Source organism: Colias eurytheme, chromosome 30 (genome assembly GCF_061535395.1).
Source record: "Colias eurytheme isolate Ceu_HAF_F1 chromosome 30, ilColEury1 Martin Lab GWU primary, whole genome shotgun sequence".
Classification (NCBI taxonomy): Eukaryota; Metazoa; Arthropoda; class Insecta; order Lepidoptera; family Pieridae; genus Colias; species Colias eurytheme.
This window is the reverse complement of record NC_143009.1, coordinates 2,863,165-2,890,989: the sequence shown is the minus strand read 5'-3', so window position 1 is coordinate 2,890,989 and position 27,825 is coordinate 2,863,165. Positions and strand designations below refer to the sequence as shown.

The window sequence follows — 27,825 nt, the reverse complement described above, 5'->3', positions numbered from 1 at the left end:
TTTGATGATTTAAAAAGAGCTTTTAAAAGAGCCTAGTTAGTTCGATAAATATTAGTGTCTTTCCTACTAAATATTTTTTTCGTAAATTTGATAATATAGGTAATGATGTTTATTCCTAAATCTTCATGAGGTAAAGAAAAATGATTTTTTTTTGTATTAGATTTAGATAAATATGAAACCTATTAACTAATCGATACAGAATATCGTTAAAATAATGCAATAAAAATTCCTAATAGATAAAATTACTAGTATAGTATAATTATCTGTGGATTAAAGATAAATATAGAAGTATACTCTATATCTACACATTCTTTAGATATATCAAACAATCGTTTTCATTAAATATTTTTATCTATACTTATATTATTAAGCTGAAGAGTTTGTTTGTTTGAACACGCTAATCTCGGGAACCACTGGTCCGATTTGAAAAATTCTTTTTGAAGTCGGTTGATGGTATAGACTAGCAATATTTTAATTAAACAAATCTATTATTAGGAACATACTCATAAAAACTCCTTAAACATGAGCAATGCAGTGATAAACAAATGTTTCTTCTAATTCTCGGTCCACCTAAAAATTTCAAATGGTCATTCTTTATCTGTTTGTATGTATGACTCACGACAAACACAGTCATAGATTGATACCAATGAATTAAACATATTTTTCACATGTGTTCATTTATTTAGAATTTATGACTCCGACCGTGTCTAAGGAACAATACTCGGAATTTGTAACAGATTATTCATTGATTAATTTTTTTATTAGAACACGTAGGTTAAAAAAACGTTATATAAGATTGAGAAGAAACTCATGTGTTTTCCTACTTCACTACTGAACCGATTGCGATGAAATTTATTATTTTTAGGTTAATAGCTTTAAAATTGTTATTTTCTCCTTCTTCAATTACTATACTAATATTTAAAACAATTTATGAAGTGAACCTTCTTTAAGCGCGTTGAGAGTAAAATTTCAAATTCGCGTAAGGGCAATACCGTCACGTCATGAAATGAAACGACGATTTTGGTATCTTTGAATCTTGGCAAAGAAGTTTCACTTCCGACACGTGTGCTCCGCACAGACGCTGTTTTATTCAATTTTGGTTCTTCCTCTTACGATTGCTTAAATCGAAGTCACCTGTCCCGCTTACAAACTGATCGAGAGAGTGTGAGAAATGTAAGATAGCGAAATTTATCATAAGATAACGTGATCAAATAAGACGGGAGATAAACAGCTCAAGTTTTGTTGTGTGATAGCTGAGATCGTCGTAAAAACCCTGTAGTTAAATTAAATATAATAAGCCTCGATGATGAAGAGATTATAAATTATATAATGTTTATAGTATAAGAAGTTATTTTTACATCATAATTATGTACTTTATTATGTTATCAAGGTTATATTTTTATATAGTATCCATTGGAAAGTTTATATTTAGACTATCAAATCGAAAGACAGAAAACTGAACAAAAATCTCGAATACCTTAAATATCTTTTTTATAAGCATCCACTTCAAAGTTTGCTATGTTTGTTTAGAAAATCCAATCGAAAGACATGAAAAACTGAACAAAATACCCTGAATAATAACTTACAATATTTGTTTATGTTTAACTTTTTCTTATCTATTTCAGGCCCCTCAACCACCAGAGCCATGGGAAGGTGTCCGAGACGCAACAGCAGAAGGCAACCTTTGCCCCCAAATAGATTTAGTATTTGAAAAGACATACGTCGGAGACGAAAACTGCCTATTCCTGAACGTTTATACCCCAAATTTAGACGGGGAATTCCTACCAGTCATGTTTTACATCCATGGAGGCGGGTTCCTCTACGGCTCAGGCAGTTCTGCCTATTACGGAGGTGATTACCTCGTCGAAAAAGATGTGGTCGTCGTCACAGTCAATTACAGATGTGGTGCTCTTGGTTTCCTCAGTTTGAACACCCCAGAAGTACCCGGAAACGCTGGTCTTAAAGATATTGTCCAAGCGTTCCGATGGGTGAAGGAAAATATCAAACATTTCGGGGGTAATTCGGGAAATATAACCGTTTTTGGTGAAAGCGCGGGTGGTGCTGCGGTGTCCATGTTAGCAGCAAGCCCTCTAACTAAAGACATGTTCAGTAAAGCGATCATTCAATCGGGAGTAGCGTTGAACAAATGGACGTTCCAGAAACATCCGATCAAAAACGCTAGAGCGCTTGCGAACGAACTAGGTTGTGAATCAACGGACCTTAATGACATTTTAGAGTTCCTCACCACTACGCCTGTGAGAGATATCGTGGAAGCGAACGTCAAAATGAACGGACTAGATTTGTTCTACCAAGAAGGAACTTTCCTCTTTAGCGCAGTTGTTGAAAAAGAGTTTCCTGGTGTCGAGGCAGTTTTTACAGAACCATACGTCAATATACTAACGTCTGGTAGACTAGCGAATATCCCCATAATGATCGGATCGACGACACTCGAATATAACATAGAAAGAAAAGACTTACAAGCGTGCATTCCTGAGGAATTTAACATTGAGAGAAATTCAGAAGAGGCAATAGAACTTGCGAACAAAATTAAAGACTTGTATTATAAAGGCGAAAGTGACTTTGAGAAAGGCCATTTGCTATCTGACTGCTTGTTCAATATAGACACGCATAGGTTCATCCAGTACTTGGTCAAAGTGTCAACGAAACCGATATATTACTACAAATTCGATTATATAGGCGAGTTGAACTGGTCTATTAAATTGGTGGATAGCTATGGGATCAAGCGATCGGGGCATATGGATGAGTTGGGATATCTGTTCAAGAGTGACATGCATGCAGACATACAACCCACAGCCCAAGATATTGAGATGAGAGAACGGATGCTGAGATTGTGGACCAATTTCGCGAAAACTGGGTGAGTTTTTGACTTTTTAGTAGGTTGTGTCAGTTAAGGTATAAATGAATGAAACTTAAAAATAATTATTAAAAATATGAGTTAATTATATTGAAATTGCCAAGTTATTAAATAAAATTTCACTCCATTAAATAGTAAGCTAGATAGCAGTGAATTCATTGAAATTTAAAAATAGGAAATTTTCGTATTTTAGCAAAAAAATGCTAACATTATCTGTATTCTTATGTATAATATATACCTTAGTATATATATTGTATATTTCATGAAAAAGATGTTCAAAATAATTTTTAATGAAAATAACCTCATATTTTTCCAGGAATCCAACACCAGAAGAAAACCACTACATTCCCGTGACATGGCAGCCAGTCACAAAAGACAATCTCCATTACTTGAACATTAGCAACGAATTGTCCATGGGAACTAACCCGGATAAGGAAAAAATGGAGTTCTGGGATGAAATGTACGCAAAATACTTTAAAATCTGGAACCAAGCGAACAACGATGAAGAAACAGAAGTAATTGAAACACAAAAGGAAGAAATACAATTCAAAGAAGAAATAAAACTCAAAGAAGAAATACAATTCAAAGAGGAAATAAAAGAAACAGAAATTAAAGATGAGATAGATACGAAGCCAATTATAGTTCAGGAAATCATTCAAACGGTCACCACTGTGGAAAATGATAAAGAACCAGAGACATTAATTGTCGTAGAAGAGAAATCTAACTTACAAGATATAGCGGACATAGAGCAACAAGTCGAAGAAATACATGCAATTATAGATAATGGAGACGGCGAAAACGTCATAATAATAGAAGAGAAAATAACAGAGCCTGTTATAATCGAAAATAACACGGTGAAAGAAGAAACACGAACGGTGCGGGAAATAATGAGCATTTATAAGGAGACGCATACAGAAAATGGCTTCGATGACCATAAACTAAACGGCAACGTCGAAAGGAAACCAAGGCCGTCGAATGAAATAAAAATGGTCCAAAATAGCAATATCAATCCTAAAGATGTCGTCCGAGCCAACGATCCGCCAGAAGACGATTTGCCCAAAAATATTGGTGTCAATAAATTCGTCAATTTCTTCGAATCACTCGGAAAGAAGTAAAGTTCCTAATTTAGGACGCGAGCGGTTTGAAACGGTTTTGGTTGTTTAGTCATACATCGGAGTAAATTTTTGGTGTCAAAAAAATTGGTCAAATGTTTTCAAAATATATTGGTGTAAGTAAAAAAAATGTCAAAAAATCATTATGAATCGGTGTTAAATGTGTTTTGTATAAAAATTTAAAGATTCAAAAAAGTTATGTAGAATTGTATGTAGTTGCTGTAAATCGATGTTTAAATTTAGGAATTTTCTGGCCCATTCAAACAAGAGTGGTATCCCAATGGCATGCGATTAAATCTCTTACGAAGTATAATTATAGAGACTCTAATCGCATACCGATCCGAGTACGGTAGCGAACAGCCGTTTGAACAGGCCTTTAAACTGATCACACCGCTCGTGTAGAATAACTATATTTGAATAAAACCGTTTAAGTGTACATCTTGTCAAATTTAAGGTCAAAACTTATATGCTCACTTTTATTAACTTTAGACTATATAAACTACGTGAATAAACTGCAAAAATCCTTATATTTCTCTTTTTGGGGTTATTTTGAACCCAATTGTAAAAAAAATCTATAAAAATATGTTGTGCAAAATTTTCAAGTCTATCGAATTTTCGAGATTTTCAAATTACAAACATACGAAAATTCGATTTTTAATCATCAACATTTTCAGGTTCAAATGGTTTTATTTTAAAATATAGATGTACATTCCATATTTTATTTATACACGACATTATACATTATATTTAATTATATTTTCATATAAATTCATTTAATTTTAAAATAAATAAAAAAGTTAATCAGTAAGTTATATGCAATGAACATTCCATAGTTGCATTTATTTTATTTCTGCATTTAATTATCTGTTTCGATTGTTAATCTGTGGTTTTACACACGTTTTTATTTATTTTGCTTATTATTTGAGTTTAATATACATATATATTTTTTATAATTATGATTTAAATAATAAATTTTGTTTCTGAATTCTATCAAAATAACTCTTAAAAATATGAAAAACATTAATTTTCGAATAATAATAATTTTGTCAACGAAATGGCGTGTGTAAAAAACATATATAAACAGGAATTTTCTTATGTATTATTTTAAAATTTTAGTATGAGTGATGTCTAGTGCCTTTCTAATGTAAAATATTATCATTTCCTTCTAGTCTTACATGCGTTAGCGACTTTTTATTTTTTGTATGAATTAACTTGAAATCGTTTACATTGTAATAAAAAAAATGCAGGATGAGTTTAAGATTTTATTTTATATAAAATTGATATGAAAAAATTTTTGTTTTTGGCCATTGTTACACTTTTTTGGTCTTAATTTGTTAATAAATAGTTGCTAACGTGTGTTTGATTTTTATTATATTATTATTATGGTTATTTGTTACAAATGTAACAATTACGTCAGACGTATGTTGATTCTTTGATTAATTAAATTTTTGTTAATTCGATGTATTATTTATTAATTGTCAAAATTTAAATCGACTTTTCGGTCAGTATTCATTGTAAAATTATTTTTTGTAAACAAAAAAATCAGACTGTTATGTACTTATTTATCAAGAAATGGATTGTGCGAGAGAGACACTATTATGTAATGAATTTGTTCTTGTTGTTGTCTCCTTCTAATGTGTCTATGGTAGAAAATAATATATCGTACGACAAGGTTTTTTGACATATTAATCGAAATATTTATTTGAAATGTATGTTTTTAAAACATTCCTTAGTAACTAATTTTGAATGTACTACACTATCATTCCGCCCCGGCTTCACCCGTGGTCCGTATATAGGCTATAGCACTCAGGGATCACGTACATATGCAAAAAAATTTAAATCGGTCAAGTAGTTCCTGAGATTAACGCTAACAAACAAACTCCTCAGTTCTTTATGCGTAAATTATTATGTATTTTGTCACATTTTTGACACATGCCAAAAAAGCCTTGTCGACCTTAAATTATTATTTACTCAGAGCAATAAACCTTATTCCTCTGAGATTATATAACTATAAAAAGTTGTATAGACTTCGGTATTATCTGTCGCTTATAATAAAGTCTTGTAGATAGATATAAACTGTGCCAATAATATAACTAGATATGTTTCAGTTTTATTTTTAATTTAAGTTGAATAAGATGTGTATTTTTATATAATTATTATGAATAAATATAAATGCAATTTGTGGTTTTTATTTTTATTCCCCTGCTAAGTTTTAATTAGTACTTTGTCCTTAAAAATAGACATAGTATATTCATAAACCTAAAAAATCCTACTATCATTATAGACGAGAAAGGGATATGGATGTTAATTTTTAAGCATAAGCAACTGAACTGATTTGATAATATAAATGTCTGAACTCAGAACAGTAGAGCATACACATTAGAAAATACCTATTGAAATGTAGTGTAGTTACCTACCCTATATTGTATATTGTTCTGTGGTACCTCCATAGTACATACTTAGATCACATGAACTTATAGTTTTTGCATACGCACTTAACGTAAAAATACTAGTAACATCACCGATTGCATTTAACAATTCGAATGAGTTTTCACAATACACTGATAACGTAAAAAATATAACATATTTGATATACATTATTGATTTCTTAAAACGATTTGTACACCCACGCGCCGATTTTTATTTTTCACTAGCGGTCCGCCCCGGCTTCGCCCGTGGTACATGTTTACGTTTTCTCTACATAAGAACCATCCTCGTACTTCAAGGAATATAATAAAAAAAGAATTATCGAAATCGGTTCAGCCGTTCTCGAGTTATGCGCTTACCAACACATTTTGCGATTCATTTTTATATTTTTCATATAAACATCGTATGTAAAAACTTAATATTCCATTGAGCCATATAGACACCACATGATGAGGACTGTTTATGTATCTATGAATTATCTATGAATAATTCCCGCCCTCTGGGACCAATAATTGCGTGCGCTGCATATAGGTACCTACCGTAGAGATTACACGAATGTAGTGTGGGATTGTTCATTGTTTGCCTTCAAAATAATAAGCTAGAAATAAATTACTTTCATACAACACAATATATTTATTGTTACTTAGCTAGTTTTTTTACCTAAATAAATGCTACAAATCTATTTGCCAAATTATAGACGAATTATTAGTGAAAACTGACAACTTGAAAATCTAAAGATTAAAAATTGCACAAGTAATTAACTAGGTAAGTAACTATATTAAATTATTACTAGCGGTCCGCCCCGGCTTCGCCCGTGGTACATATGAAAAATAGATGTTGGCCGATTCTCAGACTTACCCGATATGCACAGAAAATTTCATGAGAATCGGTCCACCCGTTTCGGAGGAGTATGCAGACTAACATTGTGACACGAGAATTTTATATATAAGACTAGCGGTCCGCCCCGGCTTCGCCCGTGGTACATATGAAAAATAGATGTTGGCCGATTCTCAGACTTACCCGATATGCACAGAAAATTTCATGAGAATCGGTCCACCCGTTTCGGAGGAGTATGCAGACTAACATTGTGACACGAGAATTTTATATATGTCGTGGCCATATCGTAAATTTGCTCATTTCATGATCTGACTGGCCATTTCACGAAATGGTCGCATTTCGTGAAATGGCCAATTTAGTTTGGCCACATCATGATGTGGCTTGAGCAGATCAATGATAAGAAATCGTTCCACGATATGGCCAACTAAACGCGCGGTTTTTTCATGAAATGATCAAAATTATTTAATCATATCGTAAAATAGTTACATTAATCATTGGTAGAGGCGCTGCAGCTGCAAGCTCTGTGTTTATGTGATACGATGGCGGCCGCTGGCGAAAATTTAATTATTCGCAGTTAAAAACTTCATAATTCGTTTAATAACAATATGAAGAAAGTCATAGCAAAGAATTTACGACGGTTCGAGTACTATGGAAAATGTGGATATCTTATACATATGTATTGAAGAAAAAATGCGTCTTAAATAAAATAATTTAAGACGCATTTTTTCTTTTAGGATATATATTTATATATCCTACTATAGTATTATAATTGTTGGTTTTTTAAAAAGCGATCCGCTTCTGGCACTCGCCGGCCGCTGCCGCGGCACGCTCGCTTTGCTCGCTCGGCTCGTGCGTTGTTTATCAAAGTCTAACCTAACCTAACCTAACTGTTTTTTATTGCAAGAACGATTCACTTCTAGCATTCGCCGACCGCTGCCGCGGCACTAACTTAAATGACATTAAACAAGTTTTTAGAATATTCAGATTTTTTTAAATATTTTATGGACTCTTTATATTTTATACGATCTGGCCAAATGTGGATGGCCAAATCGTGAAACGTTGACGATTTAACGATCTGATCAAACTATGTTGGCCATTTCATGAAATGCGACCATTTCGTGAAATGATCGATCATATCATGAAATGAGCAAATCTACGATATGGCCACGACATATATAAGATATGTATACGTATATTCAATTTAATTTAATGTCATATTTTAATTAACAGACATTGTTGTAGTTAATAATATAATTTAATTAACAGACATTGTTGTAGTTAAAAATATTTTTCAATATTCATTAAAAATTTAGCGTTCGTAGCGTATTCGATCTCAATACTTTTTTCGACGAAGTACAACATGACTCGCTGGGCACTCGCTGGGTTGCACTTGCACCATGTTACTTGAGCAATATGGAACTTGTTGGTATTATACGGTTAGGGAAAATATGAGTTGCACTTGCACCGGTTGCACCATTTGACAATTTTAAAGAACACTACCTACGTATAACCGCTCGTATTTCATCGGTTAGCTTTACATTAATCGGAACTATAACTAAAATGTGATGCAACTAAGCCTGTTTATTGAACTTGGTTTGCATTTTTCATGTTTTAGTGGGATATGAATAATTCTCGATATCATTTCAGTCCCTTTAAGTAGTGTTTGTTGTAAAAGAAAAGACACATCAGGTTATTATTATAGATGTCTAAATTTTAGAATAGAAAATACTCAATTGATAATTATTAATTATCAATTCATTTTATCTCTCAATTTAATTGGATTAATCAAATATGTCATCATGGTAGAATATAGACCGTTATCATTTTGTAGGATATCAATGTTTTGTATGTCTGATCTGTAGATAATAAATTATTTGTAAATTGTACTTATAATCGATTAGCTGTCTGGCCGTGACTTCGTTCATGGTCACCTTTATCGGTAAAGCTTCGTGTAGTTTCACATTGGTCATTGTTAATACCCTTAAAGAGCAATTTTTTTGAGAATTTTGTTATTAGTGCTTGTTTACTAAGTACATAGTATAAAACAAAGTCGTTTTCTCTGTCCCTATATTCTTATGTCCCTATTTCTGCTTAAATCTTTAAAACGACGATACAGATATTGATGCGGTTTTTTTATAGATAGTGTGCTGTGTGATTCAATAGGTTTGAGTATAATAATTATAATTTAATAGTTTTTAGACAAAGCAGGTGGAAAGCTAGAAGGTACACTATAAAAAGAGGCTTGGTGCCATGTTTCTCATCTTTTTCTGTGTGTAAATGTTTCCACCCGATAGAGGGCGCCACTGTCTAATGTAAAAGTTTTATATGGTTTCTAAAATATGTAGGTTGCAAGCAATGATATTGTTATAGGTAAAAAGGTGTAAAAATTTAACTTCAGTTGTCTCTTTTCGCTGACGGTAGTTGAATGATATGTTGGTATGTGGTAACCAAGTGGTAACCCATCTACACTTTTTACATAAACTTAAAGTATCGGTTAATTAGTGCGTGTATGTAACTAAAAAATGAGTGTATGTTTTAACATAGAATTATGCCATTTATGGCAAATAAACATTAACTATACATAAAGAGTTTTTTTAAGGTATGGCTATTTTAGTGCTACAGATTTCATGAATTGCTTTTGTAGAAATTTTATTTAAGTATTGTAAAATCAAAAGTAGGTAAATAAAACGCAGACTTTGTGTGATTATTCATTTATTACATCATCTAGACACTATTTTTACAACTATAATGTACAGATATGTCAAATTCGTATATCCATGGATTGCTTTTAATTTGAAACCAACCCGTGAAACCGAATGGAAAAATGGTAAATGGCGCGAATAACGTAAAAATTAAAAAAATCTTCGTCAGCTTTTTTTGTAATATAGAATTTGGATTTAAGTAATTGTTAAAGATGATTTTTTTAACTTTTACATTATTCACGCGTTTTTACAAAAAAAATAAAAGGAAAATAAATAAATTAAAACACCCAATAAAATACCAGGTACAGATCATTCGAAAAACGTATTTCGTAAAAAATAGCTAATACAAAAAAAAATGGTTTCTAAAAACAACCTTTTAAAACAGACAATTTTATATAGTTTTTAATGAGTCTGAATGATCATTCTACATTTAACTAAACTACGATAAAACTAAATTTAATATCTACGGTACAATATATATACACATACATATTTAATTATTTTGGTTTTGTTCGTCTAAAAACTTCATTAAGTGTATATAAATTAATGATTAAAACCAGCGATGGGGTCCTCTAAAAATACCACAGCAAAAAAACAATGTCTTTTTTAATATTTTTAACTTTTAATAACTATGGTTTTATATAAATCTAATTTCTATTGTCTTAAAGCTTATGTCATGTTAAATTTTTCAAGCTACGACTAGTTGTAAATGAAAATGAAAATATTTTAATATCATTTTTTATATTTGGCGGGAAATTAAAAACAGAAAAGGCGCGAATGTTCAATTAAAAAAAAACGTAACTTATAATTATTTATAACTCATAAAAGGAATGTTGCCAGTATATTATCCATAATTCTACAAAATCTCTTGATTAAATCTCATCTTAAAAATACTTTAACAATATATTTTTTTCTAATTTCAATGATCTCATTAACTTCATATTAAAGACCTTTGGCCAATAACTGTATAGCACCGATGAATGAATTTAGCATAGACTATCTATATATTTAAAAAAAATGTGCAAAAAATTTTTTAGCTGTGGTTTATCTAATTATTTTTTATGAGCATTGTTTTTCGGAGTATTGTGACGTCATAATTAAAAGAGGAATGTCAATGGTAACCATTTTTTTAGTACAACTAAAGAAAGTTTCCGTAAACAAATTAAAATTATTATTTTTATTTTATCAACGAGTATAATTTCCTTAGAAAATATGAATCGAAAATAAAATAAACTATAAAGAATATTAGGACGTCACTAAATACTCAGACCAATTGACATAATTCTATATACTTATACTTACTCTATTCTAGGAAATTATATTATTATTTCCTTTGGGTAAATTCACGCTTCTACTGACAGCACCGGCATTATAATATCCGCCATTGCTATGAAAATGGCGGCAAAATTCATAACGATAAAAACAAAATCAAAACAGTTTTTTGTGCATAAATATTGCGCGTAAAATAGATTTTTCAATTTTTAATTTCATATTGCTTTATATTTCATATTTTTTAAATACCATGTGATAATAGTAACCAATTTTTAACAACTCAGAGTTATTTGCCTTCATATGTTGCCAGTTCTAAATAATTAAACGTTTAGAAATAATAATATTTCATACAAATGCATAAAAAATCAGGGTATTAGACCGACGCTGTCTTTTATTGTATATTTTAATATTTATCACGTTATTTTAAAACTAAAATAACCTTGATAACATCGACCATAGACAATATATAATGAACACGTAGAAAAAGATCCTAACTATCTGGTGGAGATAGTACAGTCTGAAACAAAAGAGAAAATAATTATTTTACCTATAAACTAAGAGTAAATATATTTCTTAAAAGCGAATAAAATATTTGTGGATAAAAATATGTATTTGTACAGTTGTAACATTGTTCTTTCAGACTAATTGTGACTTTTGATGCCTTGTAAGACAATAATATCTATCTATATTTATAAAAATGAAACCCGTTTCGCGTTGTCACGGCATCATGTGTGAACGGGTGGACCGATTTCGATAATACTTTTTTTATTATATTCCTTGAAGTACGAGGATGGTTCTTATGTAGAGAAAACGTAAATATGTACCACGGGCGAAGCCGGGGCGGACCGCTAGTAAAATTTATTTTTAAAATCAGTAATCAGTCTATAATATTTTGCCCGCTTTCAAATTTTCAAACCTGATACCATTATTAAAAGAATGTTACCATGAAAAATCGTGTTTTATACTGGTTAAAGTACGACCTTCCCTATATCTACGTGACAATTAAATCCCGCTTTAAACCCACTTTCCCAGCAAAAGTTACCACTATAAAATCACATTTTAACCATTATTTAATAAAAAAAACAGCGAAAAACCCACCTTTTCCACTTAATCCTAGCCTGTGGCAGAGTATCGTCAGATTCCTTGAACAAGTACCGTCTAATACCGGCGAGGTAATTGTCAAAATATAACTCCCAGTCCATGTGTTTCATGCTGAATGGAAAGATCTAGAAATAGATAAATAAATAATTAAATTATTGATTTAAATAAAAAAAAAGACGGGTTGCACTGGGGGAGTGCCGGCAGAAGTGAAAACTTGATTATTAACGTTGAGCATGTTTGATATTTTGGAATGGTATCCGTCTTACGCTTTTTCGATCAGGTCACGTGTCCTGACGCGAGTTTAAGATTTTATACCCATTACAGAAAAAGTGCTCAACGCCGCTAAAGAAGTTTTCACTTCAAAAATTTATAATCTGTCTGGCAGAAATCGCTTACAGCGATAAGACCGCCCTCTGTACATGTTATTACTTGTATAGTGAAAATTTTTTCAAATTCTTGGCAAGTCTTTGTCGCCTTACTCCATGACGTGACGGTATTGCCATGACGTGACCTTGAAATTTTACTCTCAACGCGCCTAAAGAAGTTTCACTTCAATAATTGAAAAAGTGAAAAAAGTATTTAATTTTAACTTATTCAATAAGATATATAATATTTCAGATCACTAAACCTACAGGTAAAACTAATGACACTAATACATTTACAGATAAAACTAATCTATACTAATACCACAGCTAATACATATTAATATAATAAATCTGTAGTAGGGTCAATTCTGTACATTGAAAATATTGAAAAAATAAATAGCAGGAGGTGTTACTGGATCGATACCAAACCCAAATATGTGATTAAAAAAATTTTTGTCTGTCTGTCTGTCTGTCTGTCTGTATGTGAAGGCATCACGTAAAAACTAACGGTTCGATTTCGATGAAACTTGGTATAATTATACCTTATTATCCTGGGCATAAAATAGGATACTTTTTATCCCGGAAAAATACGTAGAAATAAATAAATCTTAATTTTTCCGCGCGGACGGAGTCGCGGGCGGAAGCTAGTACATATTATAAAGCTGAAGAGTTTGTTTGTTTGTTTGAACGCGCTAATTTAAAGAACTACTGGACCGATTTGAAAAATTCTTTGGGTGTTAGATAGCCCATTTATCGAGGATATGACAAACAGGAGTGGAGCAGTGCGGGCGAAACCGCGGGGCACAGCGAGTTTACAGATAATGTTTACTAATAAAACTAAACAATAATACATTTACAGGTAAAACTAATGACACTAATATATTTACAGATAAAATCAAATATTACCTGTTTATCTAAATCAGATGTATTTTCCCACAATCGTCTTGTCCGTTGGTTGCAAAATGTAATTTCTTTTGTAGAGAAATAGCAGATTACGGATGAGAATTTGTGTATCTTGCGGTATACTTTTAGCATCCTGTAATTATTAAAGTAAAATTTAATAATATTTTTGGAATAAGTATTAATTCTATGTATAAGGAGTAAACAGGTAAATTTTAGCCTGGTAAATAATAGAAAATGTACCTAAATATTAAACTTGTAAAATTTTTTCAATGGTTTCTTATATATGGCCATTTCAGTTGATCATTAGTATGTATAGATAACTGCCATTAAAGTTTTATATTAATTTTTAAGATGACTTATTTTATTTTTATATTTTAAGTTAGGCTTATAATTGAGTTTGAGTTTGAGTATGACTTTGCAAGTCCGAGAATAATTTTGAGTTTGAATTTTTTTTAAATAAATAAAATAAAATTAATATAATACTTACTGAGGTTTCCTTCCAACACAAGACGCGAGGCCATCAACCAAAACCGCAGGAATCAAATGCAGGAAAAATATGTATATTTGGTTCATAAGAGCTGACTTGTTCAAAGTTAGTGATATGTACCTGTAATGTTAAATATTTGTATATAAAAATAATAATTATTATTTACTTGGTTTCCACCCGCAGCTTCACCCGCGCAGTCAAAGATAAACCCGCATATTTCCCGTTCGCGTGGGATTTCCGGAATAAAACCTATCCTATGTCCCGAGGTAAAAAGTAGCCTATGTCCTTTCTCGGGTATCAAAATATCTCCATACCAAATTTCATGAAAATTGGTTCAGTAGTTTAGGCGTGATTGAGTAACAGACAGAGAGACAGAGTTACTGATGACATTGATGATGATAAAAACTTACCACACAGCATTAGACAAGGGATGTCTATCGATTCTCGCCATATTTTGTCTCATGAATTCTCCCCAAGTGATTTTGTTTTCAACAGAACTGACGTAGTTGAAAATTGGCGGTTCTGACGGTGGTGATCTAAATAAAATAGTTTTATTTATTGATTTATTATAATTGTTGATAAATAAATATAAATAATGAAGAATTTAAAATTTTATGATAGATGTTTTATAGCAGTTAGTAAAATTGGCTAAAAAAGAGGCCTAGACTCACAATCGTGTTCTAAAATTGCCTGCAAAACTCTGCTTTCACCTGTTTTAAGCAGAGTTTTGTAAAACAATAAATTCATGGGTTTTTCATGTGAAACTTTTTTAGGCGTGTTGAGATTATGATTTCAAGGTTGCGTTATGGCAATATCGTCACGTCATGGAGTAAGGCGAAGATTTTGGTATCATTGAATCTTGCTATAGAAGTTTCACTTCTGACACGTGTGCTCGACGCACACGCTGTATTTTTCTTCATTGATTTTTTATAACAATTTTTTACTAGAAAAGCTATAAATATGTATTTTTTTAGATTTTTTCTTATTGCCTATATCTTACCGACTCCGATACTCCTTACAAACGTTGACCGAAGCTGCTATCAAGCAATTAACGACTGAGTCAACAGGAACTAGATCGGCGGTTACGTCCTTATCGCATTGGATTGTACGGAGCATGCCTGTCACTGGAATAAATAACTTTTTGTTAAAAAATTAATGTAATCTATACTAATATTATAAAGCTGAATATTGTGTTTGTTTGTTTGAACGCGATAATCTCAGGAACTGCTGGAAGTTTCACTTGCTCGTCACACACGCTCTTTTTTTCAAGCTGTATTTTCTTTTTCATAGTAGTTAGGTTCAAAAAATTAAAAAAAAAAACTGTCTATAACATTTTTTTCCTAGAAGAATTTTGTTCAGGTAAATACAATATTTCAAAAGTTTCTACGAATAAAAAACGGTTTTACTTAAGTAAGATTTAATTATAAAAATTATACATACTACTTCCCACCGCGACTCCGGTCGGCCCATACATGTTGTCCAACCAACATTTTAATGGCTCATTTGCTGTAGATATTACTGTAAAAATATATAATAAATTGAGCAGAAGTAATAAAAGCTTAGTAAAACTGTGGTAAAAGCATCATATTATAGCTCAAAAATTGCTGGACTGATGTTGAGTTATAAAAAGATTTCATCTATACTAATATTATAAAGCTGAAGAGTTTGTTTGTTTGTTTGTTTGTTTGAACGCGCTAATCTCGGGAACTACTGGTCCGATTTGAAAAATTCTTTCGGTGTTAGATAGCCCATTTATCGAGGAAGGTTATAGGCTATATATCATCACGCTACGACCAACAGGAGTGGAGCCACGGGGGTGAAACCGCGCGGAGCAGCTAGTAATTTATAAATTGGGAGATTCATTTGCCATAGTACGTAGGTACTATGACAGTAAAAAATTCAATAGGAAAAATGTACTGAATAAAATAAACAAAAAAGCATAAAAATACAATATCATAAGAACACATTCGTAAGCAGAAATAACTGAAAAAAATAACATAAAAATACTTATACTTACAGGATTACTGTAAAGGAAATTTAATTGTGTATAAAAAAGGAAAAAAAATCACATATGCAACTTGATAGCCGAGACACTAGAAGAATGTAAAAATATACCTACAATAATAAAAAATAAACTTGGGTTCTCTCATTTGAGTTTCATTTTTCAATTCGGATTGCAAACATAAGATAATTCAGAAGACTAGTACAAAATAAATATTCTAGACCACAAAATTTCATCCAAAACGGATCATCCATTCCTACTATCCATTCACATACATACATACATCCATTCCTGCTATCCATCCATACAAATCTACAAACATGTTTATAACATCTTACCAATAGCAGGTCTAAAAATACCCAAAGGTACTCCATTGCAGGAATTCCGCAGTTCCTTTTCAGTAAGCGCTTTAGTAAATGTGTATGTATTTGGCCATTCACCTAATATCCTGAAAATATCATCATACAAATTATTATTATCATCATAAAATATCATCATACAAATTATTATTATCATCATCATCTTCATATTTCTCAGCTTTAATACTATCACTATTATCTATACTAATATTATAAAGCTGAAGATTTTGTTTGTATGAACGCGCTAATCTCGGGAACTACTGGTCCGATTTGTAAAATTATTTCGGTGTTAGATAGCCCATTCATCGAGGAAGGCTATAGGCTATATATCATCACGCTAAGACCAACAGGAGCGGAGAACTGCGGGTAAAACCGCGGAGCACACCTAATATAAGATAAAAAATAACTTACTCCGGTAGAATCTCATTTATTTGTGCATCAGTTAGTTTGTCTATGGTCTGTTGGATCCTGCTACAGTCCACGTCTAAAGGATAGAACTTCTCCTCTATGCTCGATAAATGCGAATTTGAGTAGGCTGTCGATATGTGCATGAAAACCTGGAAATTAGAGATTAGATTTTTAAGCGTATGAAACTAAAATTAAAAAATAATTAAGTGGGTTTTAATTGTAAACTACATTGTGGTCACCCTATTCATGAGGAATTGAGAAAAATATAATTAAGTATTTAAAAATGTAGGTACAATCTACAATTTTTTTTTTCAATTTTTTGAAATAATTATCATAATTGAGACATACCTAACTAATTCACGAGAATTTTTTTGACACAATGTTAAAATTTTAAAGTTACAAAATTATAATTACAATTAAGTACATCTATTCATGAAAGTTTTTACAAGTGTTTCTAAATTTTAAAGCTACCAGCAATACTAAATGTCCATTCTACGAAAATGAGTCGCTAAGAAACTCTACTACTACTACTAGGTACTAACTAACTACATTTCTGAAGATTGAGATTTTGTAGTTTTCATGCACTTATACTTTAATAATAATAGTTAAAAAAAACTAAAAAAACACGCTTTTAGGTCGGTTTTCTATAAAAAGCGTGTTTTTATTTTTTTTTAACTATTATTTATTTTATCAAATTAGTGTATTGTCATCGGTCCTCAATAAATCTACAAAGTTTGAACGAAATCTGGCCGTTTAAAGTGGGTCAAAATCGCGCCCAAAGAAGTCGGTTACAAACATACAGGTGAAGCTAATATAAAGCGTGTAATAAAAAATCTATGTATTAAAGTAAATTCTAAATATTCCTTTACCTTCAAATCCCTTATTTCCCTCGCCAATTGCAAGAGATACAACGGCGCTTGTACATTCGTAGCTAACGCCGCTCGCAGATGCTCGTCGAATTTAACTGTTGCAGCTGAATGAAATATTATGTTTACCTGGAATAGCATTATTTATTTATTTTATTTATTTATTTAAATTCTTTATTTAACACACACAAAAAAAAGAATATATACACAAAAATAAAAGAACAAAAGAAGAAAATCATATTAACATGTTAAATAGGCGGCCTTATCGCTATAAGCGATCTCTTCCAGGCAACCTTTGGATAGGATTTGTCATACGAATTAGAATTAGATTTTATTATTAGAATTATTTTTCATTAATTTATTATTAGAATTATTTGGTATTACCACAAAACAATTTAAACACAGTGTAACTTTAAACCAGGGGAAGAATTCCAACCAATACCCGCGGCCCCATCATTAAAGCGGCTCGACGGAACACAGTGGGGTTTTAGTCGGTAAGAATCCGACATAACCCACGGCTCCTTCCCCGGGGGCCGTTGGTATCTTTGGAAGATTTCCCCACTTAAAAAAAAAATGTTGTGTGGTTTTAAGAAACCACGGTAAAAGTGAAACTGTTCGAACGGTTCCGAACACTGCTTTGTGTAGCGCATGTCGCGTGACGGTCTGTGTAGCGCATGTAATAAAAGTTTCACTTTAAAAAAAGGGATCTGTCACTTTAAATAGTTGTTCTATATAGTTAGCAATAAAAACTTTCTTTTGTTATTATGAATTGGATTAAAAGTTACATGACATAAGAATTATGTGCTTTTGTTCCAATTTTCCTCAATTTTTGTTCCGTTGTTTTTCGAAGTTTTAAATAAAAATAAAAAATTTGGACATAATTTATGAATCTTATAATACTGTACTAACAGTTAATACGTAAAAAAGAACTCACTACTATTAATACTTAATACTATATACTACATACTATGTACTATATCTCCGTCCGTCTGTCTCATCTGCACGCCTTAACCACTGAACCGATTTGGATAAAATTTGGTATGTACATAGTTTGATATCTGAGAAAATACATATGATAAGTTGTATCCCGGAACTGCTAAGAATTGAAAATTATTCGGATTTTCCTTTGACTGCGCGGGCGAAGCTGGGGGCGGAAAGCTAGTTTATTATAATAGTAACTATAATATGTTAAATGTATCTAATCTCTATACAGGGTGTCCCACTATTGGTATACTAAGCGCGAAGGGACTTGTAGTTTTGCATACACTGATCATAAACAACAAAATTACGTCAAAAATTTTTTGCTTAATTTTTCCTGAAAATCCATGTTTTCGTCTCTAGCTTCGCGCAGCCGACATATACCGCTTCGCTAATGTGAGCATTTTGTCTATGAAAACATAATCTTAAACGATAGCTCACGTGCTGGTGGCAAAGTTGGGCGGGTCGCTTGTTATGGGTGTACACAGAGTTTTTAAGAGTTTTTTTTTGACAAAGAGAGTTCATCTATTGACTTTTTGTCAAAAAAATGTGTCTGGAATTTTATAAGTATTTTTTACGTACTCAGCGTATGCAAAACTATAACCTCCTTGGGGCTTAGTATACCGTTGCTGGGACACCCTGTATATGTATATAACTTGTATACGTAGTGTATTATTATTAGTCTGTGATATAACTTACCTTTTCAATTAATGTCTGTCTGTCCTTTATATTAAGACCTAACCCAGGACACTCGCAGTCAGCAGGAATGACTACAATTTTGTGCCTAAACTTTGGTACCTCCTCCTTTAGCCGATCGAACATCTGGAAAAAAATATAAATATTATAAATGTGTTTGTTTGTCACAAAGAAAGCTGAGGAGTTTGTTTGTTTGTTTGAACGCGCTAATCTCAGAGACTACTGGTCCGATTTGAAAAATTCTTTCGGTGTTAGATAGCCCAATAGGCTATAAATCATCACGTTAAGACCAACAGGAGCGGAGCCACGAGGGTGAAACCGCGGAGCGCAGCTAGTCTACACTAATATTATAAAGAGGAAAACTTTGTTTGTTTGATTGTAATGAATAGGCTCATAAACTACTGGACCGATTTTAAAAATTCTTTCACCATTCGAAAGCTACATTATCCACGAGTAATATAGGCTATATATCATCATGCTAAGACCAACAGGAGCGGAGTAATGCGGGTAAAACCGCGCGGCACAGCTAGTATAATATATGTCGCCGTAATCTGGTTGAATCTGCTGTTTGATTGAATGACTAACAATCAATGAATGACGATATTAAATTGAATGTCTAGGCTGAACGTTGATTTAACAAGCTTGACTCAACGTCCAACTAGCTGTTAGCGGATTGTAACATAGGCTTTTGAACAGTAGCTCTACCATGAGTTTACGCACACGATACTCGCTAGCGATTGTAGTAAGCGGATTGTATACAATTTTGTACAGCGCTCCTAGTGTGCCGTAGCGGAACTAAAAAGCATACCATGAGGTGCAATAGTATTACAGTAGATAACATAATATAGTAAACTATACTACACTCGCTGTAGTAACCATACAATTTTTGCACCATGAGTTCTAATTTTGACATATGTCATAGTTTATAACTATTCGACGATAGATACGTCATTCACGGTAAATAATCTCGTGAAAGTTAAGTGAACTATTCACGTTTTACGTTTACCATTGTATTTACGTCGGACGACCATGTCAACTCATGGTAGAGGCACAGTATTACAATATTATAGATATTGTAATACTGTGGTAGAGGTACAGAGCGGATATATAACGCTCGGCATAATAATTGTTGAATGACTATGTGTATTGAATGACGACAGAAATTAACGTCTTCATTGCTAGCCGACGAAAATCCTATATCAGTTCAAGCATAATAAATCTACATAAGGATACAGAATAAGCAAAATAAACATTTATTTATCATGTATCTTAAGTACATGAATTACATAAAATGTCCTCTTGAAAATCAATATTGACAAACTAAGTGTTAAGGGCAAATAATAAACCTTGGCCGACTTATGTATATTGTTATTATAAATATTATTCTTTGTATGGATTGCATCGTGACTGCAGTGTAGGCATAAATCTAACATCGTATTGACATATTTTTGATTCAAGTATGATTTATTATTTTATAGCTAGTCCTTACTTCACTATATAGTATCGTTGTCGCTGTCTGTATGTCTGTATGCTTAAATAATTAAAACTACGCAACAGATTTAAATGATGCGTTTTTAATATACAGGAACAGGTGGTTCTTGAGGAAGGTTTTTACTATATAATTTGTTAAGTTTTCTATAAAACGGTGAAGCAGCGCGTGGTAACTATTATACATATATGTACATGTGAAAAAGTGTTTACTTGTTTGTCTTTTACGTCGCAACAGAGGGCTTTTCTGTCATGATTTTTGTGTCTAGAGAATTAGAGATAGTTACTACAGTTACTACAGTTTCGACTTTCCTACAATTTTATTATAATATGTATAGATACTTAGATAGAAATAATTAGATACTAGATTTCCGCCCGCGGCTTCCCCCGCGTTTTCAAAGAAAAACTTGCATAGTTCCCGTTCCTGTGGGATTTCCGGGATAAAACCTATCCTATGTGTTAATCCAAGTTACCCTCTATATGTGTGCTAAATTTCATTGTAATCGGTTCAGTAGTATTTGCGTGAAATAGTAACTAACACACACACACAAACTCTCGCATTTATAATATTAGTTATAGGATTTAGCAAAATATTTTTGTATTCAAGTGTGAAATATAAAACATGTGACGAGCCATTGTATATTTGCAATAAAAATAAAAATACAATATAACTGAATGGTTTTAAATACATAATTGCATAGGTAATGTATGTTTTAACTTTTAACGTGGAAATTAAACGATTTGCAAATTCTGCAGTTGTTATGTGAAATTTTGTAGTTTACTATTTTTTTATTCATATATTTTGTTTAAGTAAAACATATTTGGTTACGATGAAAATTTCAGTTAATCAATTTGGTTTTGATATAAGTAGATTTTTTTATTTATGTCTCTATGTGTGTTTTCCAAAGAAAAATAAAATAAATCAGTAAATTTCATGGGCTATATTTAGTCTCTGGAGTGAAAAATATGTAGATAAGTTATGCAAAGATAGAATAATGTAGTTTTAATCTATTATAACCATAAATAATTTATAATTACTATGTGCATTAGTTATTTATAGTAACTGTCTATATACATACATCTATACTACAAGTTAATTCTCACCACACTACACCATTATACACTACACACACTCACACATCCATACCAAACATTCTATAATGGGTACGTTTTCCTCTTTTTTGTATACCATGTCCACTTTGTCATTGTTATAATTAATGTAAAACTACTGTCACATTAATTGTCTTATTATTGGTATTCCTTTTTATTGGCGTATTGTTTTGTTAAAGTTAATTATAAATATTGTAATACAAATAGCTGTACCTAAGGAATCTATGTATGTAAAAAATAAAATAAATAAAATAAAATAAATAAATTTAAATTGTTGATGTCACAATAAGAAATACACAATGGAACATTTGAACTATCTCTAACTCAAATTTGTATTCATACACTAAGACTTCTCCTATAAGCACTTATCTAATTATCATGAAAATAATTTTAGCAATTTACCTCCGGTTCGGAGGGAAGTTTCTATAAAGAAGAACCGGCAAAAAACTCTGTAATCTTTCAGGTAAAATTCACCAAAATTGGTTTAATTGTTTTATCGTGTAGACACAAACGTATTATTACAATATACATACATATTATTATTTCATATATTTAAGTAATGTATGTAATTATAATCCATAACAGCCATCTAATATGAAATAGCCATAATTATTATAATATAAATTTAAAATTAGTTCCAAGTAACGTAGTAAATTAGGTTTTAACACGCAAAATTACGTAATATGCAGTTTTTATACTAAGTAGGTACCTATAACGACCGCCTAACATGTAATTGTATTCTCATTTTTAACCGACTGCGTGAGAAAGGCGGATTGTTTATTAAGTGTATTTAAGTAAGTATATTAATTTTTTAGGTTCTGTAAAAGAAATGTTTGATTTTAGTTTACCTAAGAGATGCTGATTGCTGTTATTTGTACCTTCGTTAGTAATTATTGTCAAAAAATATCAGATATTTTTATATTTTTTAATTGTATATGATATATTTTTCATTATAAATTTAAAAGCTATTGCAGGCATTTCTGATTTTTCAATTATCACATTAGTACCTACATTTTGACCGCCTCCTTGGTACAGTGGTTGACGCGTGAGCGTAGAACCGAGGGGTCCTGGGTTCGATTCCCGGTGGAGACGAAGAAAAAAAAATGTCTCGGTCTGGTAGGACACAGAAGGCTGATCACCTACTTGTCCCTAAAGAAAATCGATCAGTGAAACAGATGTATAATGCATCTGCCCCTTACCCCACTAGGGGACTTGGGACTTCACTTTTACACCTACATAATATATTTTGGCTCTACGAAATGTAAATTTTATCACAAAGCTTTTCTTCGCAATGTAAACTTTTTAATACGTTAGCTTCACCTTTGTTTAACCGATTCCTTTAGACTCGATTTTGATTTTAAACGGACAGTTTTATTTCAATTTTTGTATTCTTATGAAAAACTAGCTTACCGCCCGCGGCTTTTCCTGCTTTGCCTAAAACCTAATAAATTATATACTAAAACCTTCCTCTTGAATCACTCTCTATTAGAAAACCGCATCAAAATCCGTTGCGTAGTTTTAAAGATTTAAGCATACAAAGGGACATAGGGAAATAGGGACAGAGAAAGCGACTTTGTTTTATATACTATGTAGTGATATAATAATTTCATGAATTTATTTTATTAAAGCGTGTTTTGAGTGTTTTTTGTTTTTAACAAATTATATTAATAGACTATTCAGACATGTGCAGGTAGGTTTCACTTTTTTTGTTTTTTGTTTTTTTTCTTAACAATAGGCAGAGGTTTGGCCACAATCCCACCTGATGGGAAGCGGCGATGTGGCCTACTTGGTTGCACGTCTGCCTAGAAGGAGCCTATTCACCCTAGCTTTGAAGAGGTCCAAGTTGTATTGTTTAGGAAAAATGTTTTTTTTTTTACTTAAGATAGGGAAGCGCTTGACCGCAATCTCGCCTGATGGAAAGCTAAGATGCGGTCTAAGATGGTACGCGCTTCCCTAGTAGGTACCGGTTCACTCTTCTTTTGAAGAGGTTATTATGGTGTTAGGGAATAAATAATTAATAAATAATCTTCTTATTTATAAAAATGAATCGCAAAATGTGTTGGTAAGCGCATAACTCGAGAACGGCTGAACCGATTTCGATAATTCTTTTTTTATTATATTCCTTGATGTACGAGGATGGTTTTTACGTAGAGAAAACGTAAATATGTACCACGGGCGAAGCCGGGGCGGACCGCTAGTAAATAATAATTTCACTTGAAATAAATAACGTAGGAAATCTACAGGCATTCGACCTTTCAAGAAATAAATAAATAAATAAGAAGCCAAAATCAATGGATGCCGACCTCAAGTCAGTCCTTAACAAATAAAATAAGTAAATATATGAAGGATGAACGTTTATTCAGTATGTTTATGTAAACAATGACAATACTTTTGTAAATAATGCATTTCCAAGATATGAGGAAAAAAAAAAGATACGCTTGATTGACGAAAGTTAATTGTAAAGATTTATATGAAAATTTTGTCAGATTTTGTGATTGTATCTTGGAATGGGCTAATCTCAGGAACCAACCTACCATACCATACCAATACCATACCAACCAACCATATTTCATATATTATTTTTGTAAATAGTTTAATTATTAGATATTGATGCGCTTTTGTGAGCATATAAAATGAGTTTTCTGAATGGATGTGGTATTTCAACACAAATTGTATCAATGTTATTTGGAACGATAAGTTAGTAATATACGTATGCAAAATTTAAGAAAAAAAAATAAAATTAGTAAATTACTAATCAACGATTTGTTTTAACTGTACCTACAGCATCAATTATCACAACCAAACAAAATTAAAAAATTAGATTTATTTTAATTAATATATTTTAAGACTTACCGGGTCATCAAATATTTCTTCGATCCTCGTGTAAATATCCTTTCCCCTCTTCTGTCGAACCAGAAGGTACAAATTCTCCACCCCGGGACAACTTCGGAGTAACTTTTCTACAAGGATCTTGCCCAGGAAACCTAGTAAAATAAATATTTTTTAAAAATCTACAAATAAATCCCTATTTTTCTAAATGCGACGTTTACTTTGTCTGTTTGCCTGTCTTTTATTCATGTCTAAACTACTGAACCGACAACGGTGAAATAATTTTTTGTTATCGTTCCGCTAGTTCTTGAGATTAGTGCATTCAAACAAAATTTTCAGCTTTATAATATTAGTAGTCTAAAACAAATCCCACAAGATAGGCAATGAATAATTTTCCCTGAATTAAAACCTATGAAGATTGAGTAATTTAAATACGGGATTAGGAGTAACTTAGGCTAGATGAGGACGAAGTGACAGGCACAGTTAGTAAGAAATACATCTGTTAACAAACGTACCTAACGGCTAACACATTTTAATTATACACACACACACCTGTGTGTATGATTACACACACAAACGCACGCACGCATTCACCCACACACACAACTCACCACTCTTTAATAAATTACTGTTTAAATATATAATCGACAATAATAATTGTAAATCTCGTAATTGGCGTGTTGTCTATACTAATATTATAAAGAGGAAAGATTTGTATGTATGTATGTATGGTTTTCACGCATAAACTACTGGACCGATTTTGATGAAATTTGGCACAGATAATCTTTAGACCTCGAGAAAGAACATAGGCTACCTTATATTGCAAAATATGTACCACGGGCGAAGCCGGGGCGGACGGCTAGTATCATAGATATAAGTAGAGTAAGTCAATAAAATTGTAATTTAAAAAAAAATCTTATCAAAATAACACTAACCTGTCGCGCCAGTGATGAGCACATTTCCGCCATTATAAAATTTCTGGATCTCAGACAGTTGCCTCGTTTCATTCATATTCTGATCGACAATCTCTCTCGAACATTCGACGCAGAAACTATCGATAACTTTTCTATCGACAGCGAGCAGCGCGTTGCACGTTCCATTTTGGTTTTTGAAATTTTCCCGCGCAATCCCGTTCACCATTATCGACGCCATATTGGTTTTTCGTTCTACTATAGTGATGTCATTTCTGTCGACAAAATAATAGGGTGTTTGTTAAATTATTTTTCGTGTATTTCCAGGAAATAATACATTCTTTTTCTTTCTAATAGTTACAACTTATTATTTTTTCACACTGGGAATTCATCCTTATCAATCTTTGCCTAAATAGTACCAAATTTAAAAAAAAATGTGTGCGTGTACTAGTGTACACACGTAAGAAGTGAAACTCCTTTATGACCTTATTTTTCAAAAAATAGTTTACTATAACATGCAACTTTACAGAAATACGTCGAATCACGCGTGGTAGGGATAAGAAAAAGATAGCGCGTAACGGAAAAATGTCACGCGTAACGAAAAAATGTTACACTAAATTTTTTTCCAACCCCGATAAAGAAGTTTCACTTCAAAAATAAAATGAAAGACAACGTCTACATTTATTAACACACTAGCTTTCCACCGCGGCTTCGCTCGCGGATTACATGCAGTAACATAGTTTAATACTTTAAGGATTTCGAAGAATTTCAGTAACCCACTTATTTAATATTTTTAAAGACCTATTTAATTAGGGACTCCTTTGTTTTTCAAATGTACCGTGAAATATGCCAACATTGCCCCAAGAGTATCTTTGCCCGAAGATCAATTTTCATGAGAATTTTTTTAAATTGTAAGTATATTTCACGGTAGCCAAAAAGTTGTTCACAATAATGTCTATTTTAAAAAATATTCCATTATCAGAAATGGTCTGGTTGCTGTATTATTATATATGTATAGATTTCCCTTTTGATATGACTAAAATTTTTACAATAAAACCAACACAACACATTAGCAAATTATTATTTTTTTTACAAGTTTTTTTGTAGATTAGATAAACAATAGAATAAATAAATTATTATTTGCTTTTGTTTTTTATTATCGTAGTCACTGCGTTATATTCACCAGAATATTTTAAGCGTTTTTAACACTTGACTTCGAAAAGACGAACAAAAAAATTAAGTTATGGTTAATTAAAGGAAAATTTATATATATATATATATATATATATATATATATATATATATATATATGTTATTTTATTTTTGTGGCATATAAAATTGTATGTGCCTTCAAATTATATTGAAATATTAAAAAGAAATTATTAAGATCGCGTAAAATAATTATATTTGATAGTTATTGTGAAATATCATGAAATATTGAATATATTAAACCTTCCTCGAAACATTCTTCTATTTATTAAAATAAACCGCATCGAAATCGGTTGCGTAGCTTTAAAGATTAAAGCATACATAGGGACGTTCAGAATACAGAATATAGGCACATTGACTTTGTTTTATACTATGTAGTGACTAGTGAGGTTTAACCGTTTAAGTAGTTTCCGTACTGTTGTAATCTGTTTACTGTGACGCCAGTGCAGTCATAGTATAAAGAGATGCAGTTAAACAGCCTACTGACAGACAAATTAATGCCGTAGTAAAATTTGAGCCCTGAACTTCTAGATCAAGCATGATTTAACCACTGTACCAACTATATACTAGCTGTGCCCCGCGGTTTTACCCGCAGCGCTCCGCTCCAGTTGGTCTTAGCGTGATGATATATATAACATAGCCTATACTTTATAGCCTTCCTCGTTAAATGGGCTATCTATTATCTAACACCGAAATCATTTTTCAAATCAGACCAGTATTTTATGACAAATTGAATGAACTCATTAAGTAAACTATTTTTCTCGCAGATATTATCGTGTGACTGTTTTTATGTGACTGAACCACGTGTTATTTTTTGTAAATAAATGGATATGAAATAATAATAAACAGAGATTTCGTATAACATTAAAACAGTGTCTTTCTTTATTT

General features: G+C 31.8%; 2 protein-coding genes across 4 annotated transcripts in view; one reads left to right on the top strand and one right to left on the bottom strand.

The window, feature by feature from the left end:
• Nucleotides 1-4,021, top strand: part of LOC149895746 (juvenile hormone esterase-like) — a 32,416-nt gene extending 28,395 nt beyond the window's left edge. For all 3 annotated transcript variants that reach the window (XM_090118477.1, XM_090118475.1, XM_090118476.1), the window contains 2 exons: nt 1,626-2,875; nt 3,192-4,021. In XM_090118477.1, coding sequence (XP_089974603.1) covers nt 1,626-2,875; nt 3,192-3,990 — 2,049 coding nt within the window. In that variant the 3' untranslated portion in view covers nt 3,991-4,021. The remainder of the gene's footprint in view (nt 1-1,625; nt 2,876-3,191) is intronic.
• A 6,311-nt stretch (nt 4,022-10,332) lies between these two features.
• The window catches only part of LOC149895745 (fatty acyl-CoA reductase wat-like), a 31,490-nt gene continuing 13,997 nt past the window's right edge, over nt 10,333-27,825 (bottom strand). The window contains exons 2-14 of the mRNA XM_090118542.1: nt 25,753-26,003; nt 24,842-24,972; nt 19,394-19,516; nt 17,720-17,845; nt 16,854-16,999; nt 16,422-16,531; nt 15,522-15,599; nt 15,082-15,205; nt 14,492-14,617; nt 14,082-14,201; nt 13,598-13,727; nt 12,324-12,451; nt 10,333-11,742 (exon numbers count right to left, since the gene is read on the bottom strand). Coding sequence (XP_089974668.1) covers nt 11,655-11,742; nt 12,324-12,451; nt 13,598-13,727; nt 14,082-14,201; nt 14,492-14,617; nt 15,082-15,205; nt 15,522-15,599; nt 16,422-16,531; nt 16,854-16,999; nt 17,720-17,845; nt 19,394-19,516; nt 24,842-24,972; nt 25,753-25,969 — 1,647 coding nt within the window. The 5' untranslated portion in view covers nt 25,970-26,003 and the 3' untranslated portion in view covers nt 10,333-11,654. The remainder of the gene's footprint in view (nt 11,743-12,323; nt 12,452-13,597; nt 13,728-14,081; nt 14,202-14,491; nt 14,618-15,081; nt 15,206-15,521; nt 15,600-16,421; nt 16,532-16,853; nt 17,000-17,719; nt 17,846-19,393; nt 19,517-24,841; nt 24,973-25,752; nt 26,004-27,825) is intronic.